Below are 11,239 nucleotides of genomic sequence, written 5' to 3' on the forward strand. Positions count from 1 at the left end.
CCTAATTGTTGTGCAGGATTTGTGCGCCGGGCCATTATACCATATGTTTTGTCTATGATAACGATTTGCTGATTGGATAATTTTGCAGGTCGTTTTACCATCGTCAAAACGTTTGGTTAAATAACTTTCTGCAACAGAAGTACGATGATTTTCAACACTTTTGCAAATAATGTGTTTTTGCTAACTTATCACAAAAAATGGCGAAAGTGAATTGAAAAAATTAGAAGTTTTTTATCTAAACTTTTATTTAACCTTGTTTACTGTGGTTTGAAATCTAGTTGACATGTTTGTGCTCAGTTTAATGGGAAAATAATGCGAATATAAATAAGATGTGTGTAAACACTGGCTCAAGTTCTTACACGGTAAACACTGATATGAAATGCGGCATTTTTACAATGGAGAAACAAGGAACTTTTGCAAAAAATGTGGCATTGCAGTTTGGCTCAGATAGAACTTAAACAGGAACTCGGAAAACTTGTGTATGGGTGACAAAATATAACATGTCTATCGTCATTTGCCGACAATACAAGTTGAATTATATACGCAAGTGTAAAGCATCAAGATGGCACGTTTTGACCGTAGCAAAGTTGCTGTGTTAATTGAAATAGCAGCACATGGATTTCCCAGTCTTGTAACAGTGATTGGGTTTTGCCCTGTAGTATGAAATGCGCCTTATACGACTTGCATTGAAGTTGGTTAGTTGGCGAAATGTTCGAGTTCGCAGTATTTCATCCAGCCATCTTTCCACTGCGGCAACATACTTGGAATATTTTCTCATCGCAACTAGTGGTTTCGCTCCACTGCGCTTTCTTATTCTCACGACTGTGACGTTAACGAAGTCAGTGAACCGTAAACATCAAGAGGCGTCTCCTGGATTGCGCTTGGGCGCCGCGTAGTGTTGTTTTTCGCACGTAAATCTGCGTCACTAGAGGTGCCAGAGCTACTTTCGCTTGGTAACAGAGTTCGCTGTCGTCCTTTCGCCACAGTTTTAACGTTGCTTTTCAAGTTTGGGTTGCTCGAAAAAACTTCCTTTTCTCCTTTTTTCGCTGCAGGTTTAACAAGGATTTTAGCAGGAGCTCCAGTCTGCTCTCTAGCGGATGTTTTGACGCTTCTTGCGCTGACCACACGTTGGCGCAGTTGTATGACCTCCCTCGCTTTGTTGTCCCGCTCGGATTCGGTGTCCGCCAGTCTTTGTTGCAGACAAGCGACTTCACGTTGCTGTAATCACAAATCAAAAGATTTTTGCTCATTCTCTAAAACCAATTAACACTATGATTTCTATGGACTCACCCATACGCCATCTAGTGATCGCTTTAGCGAGTTGAGATTTTCCTGATAAGCAACGTTCAGTTTATCCACGATATCGGGCCTCATTATCATCCCCAGGGCGTCGCTAGGCAACCGTACCTCCCTAGCTATGTCCGCATCCGAACCTGATCTCCGGCCAGGTGAGGGCGGCAGAGCGCTGTCCGGACTTTCATCTCTTCTGTACACCCAAAAACACTTCTTGTATGCTTTTGGTTTAATAATAATTGGTTAAAATAAGTGAAAAAATAACACTGCTTGTGGTAGAAAGTACGAACCCGTTTTTCGATAATTTTTTCTAGTATCGCGATAATTTGACTCACCCAAGTTCTGGATTGTAGGTGCTTCCCCTCATGCTGACGTGTACGTTGGATACCGACTGAACGTTGCTGGAACTGTTGGTTTGTTTGGTGCCGCGACTATACGCGTTCATCATGGAGCGGTTTCTCCTCGCTTGTTGCATCACAAGGTACTACAAACACAAAAACTTGTTACTGTTCAATACATGACTCTTAAAACGTATTAAAACGTTTGAATTTTACACTTACCATAACTTTCGGGTATTTCGACAACGATTCATTCACGTCTTGTGACGTCAGCACGAATAGTTCACTGTAGCCACAAGATATTACGTCACTGGATCGTCTGTGACCTTTCTGTATGTTTAGAATGTTCATTTCACCAAATACGTCACCCACATGGAGCATAGATATGCTGCCGTCACTCTCCCTGAAACGAAATATCTTGTTTAACTTTCTGCCGAAACTAACTGTGCTGGTGTGTGTAAATGCTCTTTGATCAACACAGATCGTTGTTTTGTAATGTCACAAAGTTGTTGACTTTCGGCGGGTATAGTTACCACTAAAACTGTTTTTTGCTTCCTTTTAAAAAATCAGGCGTCACTTAAGCACGACGTCTCAGACGTTTTTGTTTCCATTAATTACCACCGTAAAGTAGTCCGAATCTGTGCCGTTTGATCAGTGATAATTTGCTATTTGTCAGTGCAAATTACACAAATCTTTATCATTTAATAGTTATTTAAAGTCAGATTAAAATATAACCGCCCTAGATACCTTTAAAAACTAATTTGCATTTGGAACACTGTATACGTTTATTATAAAAATGGCGATAGCTAATACGTGACCAACCACCATGGTGGTACTGGTTGGCAACCAGCACTTTGTGTTACAACTTACTTGACACTCTGCAGAAGTCCTTCTCCAACAATGAACATTTCATTCCCAGCATCTCCACTCACATACACACACTGGCCAGGAAGAAAAGTTCGTCGTTTCATCTTCGTAACCAACTCGCGAAGCAGGTTCGAATCACAATGTGATAATTCTGGTATCTGAAATAAAACTAAATTGTATTTTCCGAAGTAAGTAACAAATTCTTAAGCATATGAATTAAGAATGTGGGATATTTGGTTTTAACTCTACAAAGCAGTTCCTCCGAATTCTCAAAACGTCTTAATTTGGTAGATTCTCGTCGATGCCACATTTAGCGTAACTTAAATTGGGTTTGACGCGACTTGCTTTGTTTTTAATTGCGTCTTTGCTCCCAAACCCATTGATAAATATGTTTTGATTAGTGTGCTGGGTCTGCCTGTTTGACTGGTCGCACCAAGGTATCTTTTGACATGCTAATAGTGTCAGTGCAAACAGCCCTGAGGTTCTTATATGGACTGGTAAATGCAAGTTCTTATACTTATGTTTCATACATTGTTTGTCTATTTGGTGAATGGCATTGAACGCGAAGAATAACTTTTGTGGCAAATCCACACAACCACATTTCGCTCACCTGTCTAAGAGCCTTGAAATTTGAATGCCAGAACATTTCCTCCTTCACTGCGATCGGTAGATGACGTAGCAGATGATTCTCGTCCAAATGATCGAAATCACAGCTAAAAAAGCGCCCAAGTAAAACGTTTGAATCCAAGTAAAAATCGCATGTATCTTTTTCGGTTAAATTTGTGGCTACGTTTTTGCAATTAATCCAAACCACAGCTAAAAAAGCGCATGCACGTTTAAACTCAATTATAATTGCAGAATACACTAAGTAGTAACAACATTTTTCGTGACTACGTTTTTTGCAAACAAACTCTGCACTCACTTCAACGTTTAAACTCAAGTAAAAATTGCAGAACACATTTGATCTGCATTTACAGCTAGGCAAGTATAGTACCAACATATATGTTTTTCTGTTAAATTTGTGGCTACGTTTTCATGAACAAACGCTGTACTCACTTAAACCACGTGTGATGATAAAATCTTTCAACGCGGTGACGTAGATCTTTCGGTAGATGGCGCTGTTTCATATACTTCAGTGTTGACGTCATTGCCCGCTCGAAATCATGCTTTTTCGACTGATTTGAAACTATCAGACTTGTGACGTAACCTTAACAAAACACACGACGTCATTTAGGCGAATACTTGTTTTGAAAATAGTTGCAAACAATTCTGCCAAGTTTATAGAGCTCTTCTGGCAAATATAATTTTATTCCGACGTTTCGACATCCTATACAGGGCGCCTTCATCAAGGTAAATAACACTGAATGCGATAAACAAAAGAAAAAAATACCCTAAAGAAGACGACCTGTATAGGACGTCGAAACGTCGGAATAAAGTAACATTTGCCAGAAGAGCTCTATAAACTTGATGTTATGCCTGACAGCATTAGCTATGAGCAATTCTGTGTTTGTTTTAAATGGGATTAAGCACAAGAATACACACTTACCTATTGTGAAAGCCGTGATGGCGAATCCGATCAGATCCACATAGATTGTATACGCGAACCTTAAAACACGACAGCAGAGGTTAAACTTAGGGTCACAACTTGTTTTGCGAGATCCCATCAGCCATGTTTACCCGCTATGGTTCGGAAATAGTTGGGACGCGCCACCAAAACTAGCTATATCGGTGCCAGTGTCCCAAATACACGCACTTTGGCAGTGTGCAAGCTATTATGGGAAGCGCCAGTGTTCGAAAGCAGATGTTGTTATGCGGTCACACAAGGTTGCTACAGTTGTTTGTGCAATGACATTTGACCTTTTGTGACCTTGTGGCGTATTTATGGTCGCCAATGTGACTCGTATGCATGAGGCCGTGGGGTTGATTTTAAGGCGTTTTATATGGCTTCACGCATATTAGTAACTCCACGTAAGCTGGTAATACTGCGCTGTCCTTGGCATTTGAGCTGTCTGAATAGAGTCCGACCATGTTGCATGGCTTACAGATTACAAGTTCGCCGGTAGTGATGAAGCAACTACATCATTTTGTTCGGAAAAGTCCAATTTTGCTGACACTTGAGTATGTGTATGAGTACATTCGTTGCTGCTCACCTAGTTTTATTCTTTTTTGTTTCAAAAATTGTAAAATTTCTTCGTGGAAAACTATATCTTGAGCGGTAATTTCCAAGAAAGGCGGTTTAAACTTGGGTGTAAGTGATTGTTAAGTGGCGAGCAGACATCAAGACACGTAGTCTTTATCCTTATACTTAAATCTTTCGTGTATAGCAGCAGTTTTGCATTTAAACCAGTGTTTTTTATAATGATCGCGTACTCCGACGACTTTTTCTATCACTGCGTGCCACATAAACCCCGTTTATAGCAGGTTGAGAAACCGCTGATTTAAACAAAGAAATTCGAGCAACTTACTGCCAGTCGTTCTCGGGTAGAACGTTCTGTTTGTTCCAGAATAGCGATTGTAGCGACCAGTAAAGTGAGTAGGTGTATTGTCGTGTCGAGTTGGTATATTCGGGAAACAGAGTTGGGTCGGGATAAGCCCAGTGGCTTAGTGATGACCCTGTGAAAATGTTGACACTGACACGTTTAAGCAATTTGTGGAATCAAATATAACAGTTCTTTAACCTTGTTGAAATTATAAAGTTGAAATATCATTTACCTAAAATTACCACTTTGAATTATGTTGCTCTTAATATATTATAATGTTTAAAATAACCACAGTTTATTTTCAGTTTTGTGACAGTTTAGAGTTTCCAAATCTCTTGTGCTTTCTTATAAAATTATTTCGTACCAACTTTCTACATTACGTCTGTAAATGTTTTACAATTTTTTACCAAGTAGCTTACCGTAGCCGTTTGAGATCGACAACAGATAGTAGAAACAAGCGTTGTAGTGCGCCACCAAGAGGACAACATGCGCAAGGTTGATAGTGCGCCACACAGTGGTCCAATGTGTTCCCACCTCAACCAACCGATAAAGCGTGTACTGAAAATAATCAACTCAGTCGTTACCATTAGATCGGCCTAATCTACTGACGATGAAAATCGAAGTAATGTTGCCAAAATCTTGGTGATGTGTGAGTTTTGTAATTGTTAACAAACCGGCGCAGAATGGAGGTTTATTTTCCAATTCAACTTACCGCCCTGTAGAGTCGAAGTACTTTATTCATCCGCATATAGGGGTTGATCGTCACCACAAACAAAATATCGGTGGGAAGGACAGATAGAATATCGAACAATGTCGCCCATAATTGTCTTCGGTGGTGGCGAACCAACTCCTCTGAATCTGTGAAAATATTCTTGAATCAAATGTCTCCAGTAAAAATTATTGGTAAGTTTTGTCGGTTGTGTTGCTACAATGACTTGATTTAAACACTGTGTGGCTGGGTGGTATGATTTTTTTCATGATTTGTTTTTATCGTTGTTGCCTTTTAATTTGCCTCCAACAACCTAACAGCTGAATGTTAGCACCTAGGTCCACTTGTAATTTTACAAATTACACATAATACACCGAAAATTCCGTGACAAATTGTGGCAGTTATCACTCAAAAAAATGAAGAAAAAACATCTTCCAGCGTTAAAGAGGCTAGTCAGCATTGCATCAATCAGTGAGAATAATTGCTATGAGTTACCTCTAACGTAGATTCCCCCTCGCATAAACCTGGTACGGAATCTGACGTAAACATCAACAATGTATATGACGTCACATATTACGTCAAGGCCCAACCACAGTCGGCTCCACGTGTTTTGAATGTCTGAAAAATATGGATAAAAAATCAAAGTAGCATTACAACTTGATCTAGAGGGGACAGTGTTTACAACAAAGTCTTGCAAGAAAAATGTGTTTCAATGATTACTGTAAATAAATAATCTATATCCCCCTTTTGCTGGTCTGCATATAGACGCTTCAGGACTGATCCCAGGTATGGATTTATGTTCACCTTTATTACACCACAATAAACATTACAAAGCGCGAAACTTCTGCGGAAGCTATTGTCGCCGAATCGACTACAAAGCCAAATGTTTCGGGGCTTTCAAACATTGCCAGCAGACAGACTGACTTTGATCAGGATCTCGTGAAGGGAAACGCTTCCCATCCACGTCAGATTGTGACAGGGGATTGCTCTACAAATAAACCAGCCCTTTCCGCCATTCAAACTCACTTATCCCGTGTTAAACCGCTAATACCACTGAAGCGGTGCAGTGGTCGGGCTGCTCTGCAATCAGGTCGCATGTTAACCATCAAGTGTATAGGTCAACGTGCTCATGCTATTTATAACACAGCGGTCGTGGCACGCGCTCCCGCCGAAAAGAACAACCTTGCCACTATTGTGAGCCCTGATTACTTGTTTCAAATGTTGAAACATAGATTTTCGAGCTAGCTTCGTACGCGCAACTATGGCAATATCCTATAAGTTTTTTATGAATAATTGTACAGGTCAGTATTGGAAAAAACGATTCATACCGTAATTCGAGTTCTTAAATCAAACTATTAACGGAACATCAGTTTCATGGTTTTTGTTTGTATGAACTTGCATAAAGATTTTATTGGCAAGTTGTGGTTGTTTGGCAGAGCAGGATAAGGCTTACAACTGTCCGACTCCTAAACCCTTAAAACCAGCGATTATGGCCAAGTTGTGTCCGTTGCAAAACTCGAAGCGTAAAGTGGCTGATTGACCTAATCTCGCTTGAACGAATTGCCGCTCGACAGGAAGCAACGCGGAGTTGGGGTTTGTTCCGCTTACTGCTTATTGGGCCGGCGCCATTTTGCTGACAACAGAGTGTCGCGTGTCTTGTACCGCTTGCAGCGACACGCCGTAGATTGATAATATTTTAAAGAGCATTTATTTACCAAAATCTCTTAACACGCAACACGGAGGGCGATGCAGCAACCAGTGTTCTTCTCACATCTGCGTATGCTTTGACAACTTCAGAGCACACGCGTAATTATTGCAATTGTTTTAAGTATGTTTTTATGTGAACATTTTGAAACCTTCACATTAGCAATTATAGCAAATCATCAGTGGCAATAACAGTGACTTGCATAAAACCTTTGAAATATTGGTGTGTTATTTGAAATTCAATACAAGTGTCATGCGTTGTTGAATGGTTTAGGCTACCAGGTTTTAATGTTTTTGTCGCTTTAACTCTGAAGATATCTTTGTCAAGACATGCTTTCGTCTTTCGCTGCATACGATTGTGTTGCAACAATATTTTATTGGCTGTTTGAATTCATGCCGCGATCCACCAAGTTTAGTCGTCAAGTTTCGTTGTGTCGGCGTCCCAAAACCCGACACCCAGTATTTTTAATGATTATGTTTTAAAATCTCGGAACAATTCAATTAATTGTTTTATAGTAGAGAATTTCTTTCGACAAAATGACAAAAACTGTGCTGTCGCTATCAGACATGGGGTCGAATACACGCGTCCTGTATTCGAATACTTTACGAATACCTGCATGACTGTATTCGAATTCATGAATACTTTGGTGATTTTTGAGTGACAGCAATTCGAATAGTATTCGAATAAAACGAGTCAAGTATTTGTATTCATGAATTGTTGACCAAACTACAACGACAAGTAATTCGAATACTATTCGAATAAACCAAACCATGTATTCGTATTCATGAATACTTACACTCTTTTTGAATTTCAGCAACTCGAATTGTATTCGAATAATGCCAGTAAAGCATTTGTATTCACGAATTGTTTCGTAATGTTAAGGTGATAGCAATTCGAATTGTATTCGAATAAAACGGTTCAAGTATTTGTATTCATGAATAGTTGACCAAAATACAACAACGTGTAATTCGAATACTATTCGAATAAACCCCAAGTGTGTATTCGTATTCATGAATACTTCCTTCCTTTTCAGATGTAGCAATTCGAATTGTATTCGAAATAATAGTTCTAGTTATTTGTATTCACGAATTGTTCAGTCGTTGTAAGAAGCCAACAATTCGAATAGCATTCGAATGCACCGATTCGGGTATTTGTAGTTGTGGAAAATAAAAGAAATAAAAGCGCCCCGAAACTCAAATGGTATTCGAACAAAAAGTAACATTTGGGTTTATGAATTGCAAATTTATTGGTGAAAATGTAAACCAACGAGCTTTGTTTTGCCACATTAGCTTGACTGATGTAATTAACATGAGATTTTCGCTGCACAATCACGCTATGTGCTGAGAACAAACTAATGTTGCAAGCTTTACAACACAATTCCGTTTATGTAACGTCACAAACAAACTTCTATGTGTCATTGTTTCGTAACATAAACAAAACTTGTCAAATCAGGTCACAGATCATTGCCAATTTGAATTGTATTCGAATCTATTTGGCAAAAATATGTGGCAACATATTCTCGATTACTCTTAGTCTGGAGGTAATTGACAATTCGAATTGTATTCGTAAAATGTAGTCATGTATTCGATTTTACGAATTGTTACGTTGCCAAAGACTGACAACAATTCGAATTGTATTCGTAAAAATGTAGTCATGTATTCGATTTTACGAATTGTTACGTTGCCAAAGACTGACAACAATTCGAATTGTATTCGTAAAAATGTAGTCATGTATTCGATTTTACGAATTGTTACGTTGCCAAAGACTGACAACAATTCGAATTGTATTCGTAAAAATGTAGTCATGTATTCGATTTTACGAATTGTTACGTTGCCAAAGACTGACAACAATTCGAATTGTATTCGTAAAAATGTAGTCATGTATTCGATTTTACGAATTGTTACGTTGCCAAAGACTGACAACAATTCGAATTGTATGCGTAAAAATGTAGTCATGTATTCGATTTTACGAATTGTTACGTTGCCAAAGACTGACAACCATTCGAATTGTATTCGTAAAAAATTATCGTGTATTCGAATTTGCAAATTCTTAGGTTGGCAAAGACCTACAACAATTCGAATTGTATTCGAATGAATTAATTCAAGCTTTTGTATTCGTGAATTGTTGGTTCAAAAGATAACATCAACTATTCGAATTGTATTCATGCACTATCGAACGAAAGCCAAAATCATTCAATTGTCATACTGTTTGAGGGCGGTTCTCAAATGCCTGGACCACCACAGCGTAAAAACGTTTTCCGACTCCTTGTTGAGCGATCGAAAACGCCCTATTCGCGTAACATACCTCCTACATTTGCCACTACCGGCGTGTTAAATAAAAAACAACTTAAAGTACAACGCAACTCACCAGGGAAACTTCCCCGCAGCGGAATGACCCACACATTATACAATGTGGCAACAGTGACCACCATCAACCAGTAGTAGACAAAATTCGAATCAGGTCGGAACGTCTTCCGCCAGAGGGAGCTACAGGACAGATTGTTTTTTCTGCTTGACGCTTTGGGGCGAAGTCGGATCGTTGAATCTTGTTTCACTTCGCTGTTTTCCTCGTCTATGATAGTTGGTTGTCAATTAATTTATTTTTCACGTTTAAACTTCAACTATAGCTAAAAGTTCCGTTTCAGTTTCCGTTAACCATGTTTTTTTATTCTGTTACAAGGATGAATTTGATCATGAAATTTAAAAGCAAAAATTTTCTACAATCTAATAATCCTAAACGTGGCAATACTTAAACATGCTGTTTTTAACGGCGCTTTACACTGGGCCGAGCAAAAAACGAAAAACACATTTAAAAAAAAACTAACGATGCAATCTTATTCCTCTGTGCCAGGACTTCCAAGTTTTCTCGGTTAAGTTTGTTAAAAGAGTTATTAGTATTAATTAAGTAAAAACGCAGCCTATATGCGTCTTAACTCTTCTGTTTTGGTTTATTATTCGCATCAGCTGTTCAAGCCTCCTTCCACAAAGAACAGTTGGCACGCAGAATCATTACCATTTTAACACAACAGGTCAGCACGCGTCGATTATAACGTTGCCGTTCCCTGAACTAAACACTGCTTTAATGTTTGAACAATTACACAATTGTTACCAAAACGCACCTGATGACGATTCATCAACCGGTCCTGATTCTTCAATAGTGATTGGAACCGGTTTTCCCGCCGAATTCACAGAATATATCCCAGAATCGTAGGCACGATAATTTTTATTCACCGGCACTGAACTATCAACCTGGGTGTGATCGTCACTGTCTGAGTACCGAGGTACGTATGCGGGGTTTGTGTAGCGGGATGTTCTACACTCTGCTCTCTCCTCCCCATCTTTCATGTCCTGCATCGCGATCGAGTCATCCCGTCTACTCGTGGTCGATCTTCCAGCGTCCAGAAAGCGGGAATCACCTTGATGTGAAGTTTCAGGGGTCACTGAATCGAGTCGATGCCACCTTAAGGCTTTGCTGAATGCTTGTGCGATGCTACGAAATACTCCCTTGCTAGTCGAGACCTCTGGTGTAAAAGTTTCCGGGTTATCGCCGTTGAAATCCTGTGTTTCTCTGGTCTTTGTTCCGTGGCGGGTTTTCGCTGACCACGAGACTCTCGGTTGGGAAGGAGGTTGGCTTTCGTCACCTTGGGTTTGCGGCGTTTCACTTTGCGGGGTTTTGTTCACGCTTTTCCCGTCGTCTTCGGCGGATACTGTCTCGATGTCAGGATCCGCTTCCATTTTTAATCCGAAATGTACGCCCTGTTACCTTAATGAAGATTTCTCCATTGAACTGCTCAAAAAATTGGTTTTATATCTGACTTTCAAGACCCTAAGCTTAGTTATCTGTCAAA

At 39.5% G+C, this 11,239-nt stretch overlaps 1 protein-coding gene across 1 annotated transcript; it reads right to left on the reverse strand.

Annotated features, from left to right (window-relative positions):
• Positions 1–290: 290 nt before the first annotated feature.
• LOC145222126 (cyclic nucleotide-gated channel beta-3-like) lies at positions 291–11,239 on the reverse strand. The gene is made up of 14 exons (XM_080088165.1): positions 10,511–11,239; positions 9,760–9,963; positions 6,183–6,305; positions 5,691–5,836; positions 5,398–5,536; positions 4,964–5,111; positions 4,045–4,103; positions 3,555–3,705; positions 3,109–3,211; positions 2,502–2,656; positions 1,854–2,034; positions 1,629–1,777; positions 1,291–1,486; positions 291–1,218 (listed from the first exon to the last, which is right to left on the reverse strand). Exons 1-14 carry the CDS (start codon positions 11,124–11,126, stop codon positions 817–819), a joined length of 2,772 nt encoding a protein of 923 aa, XP_079944291.1. The 5' UTR covers positions 11,127–11,239; the 3' UTR covers positions 291–816.

The sequence above is a fragment of the Phallusia mammillata genome, chromosome 4 (assembly GCF_965637545.1).
Source record: "Phallusia mammillata chromosome 4, kaPhaMamm4.hap1.1, whole genome shotgun sequence".
Lineage (NCBI taxonomy): Eukaryota > Metazoa > Chordata > Ascidiacea > Phlebobranchia > Ascidiidae > Phallusia > Phallusia mammillata.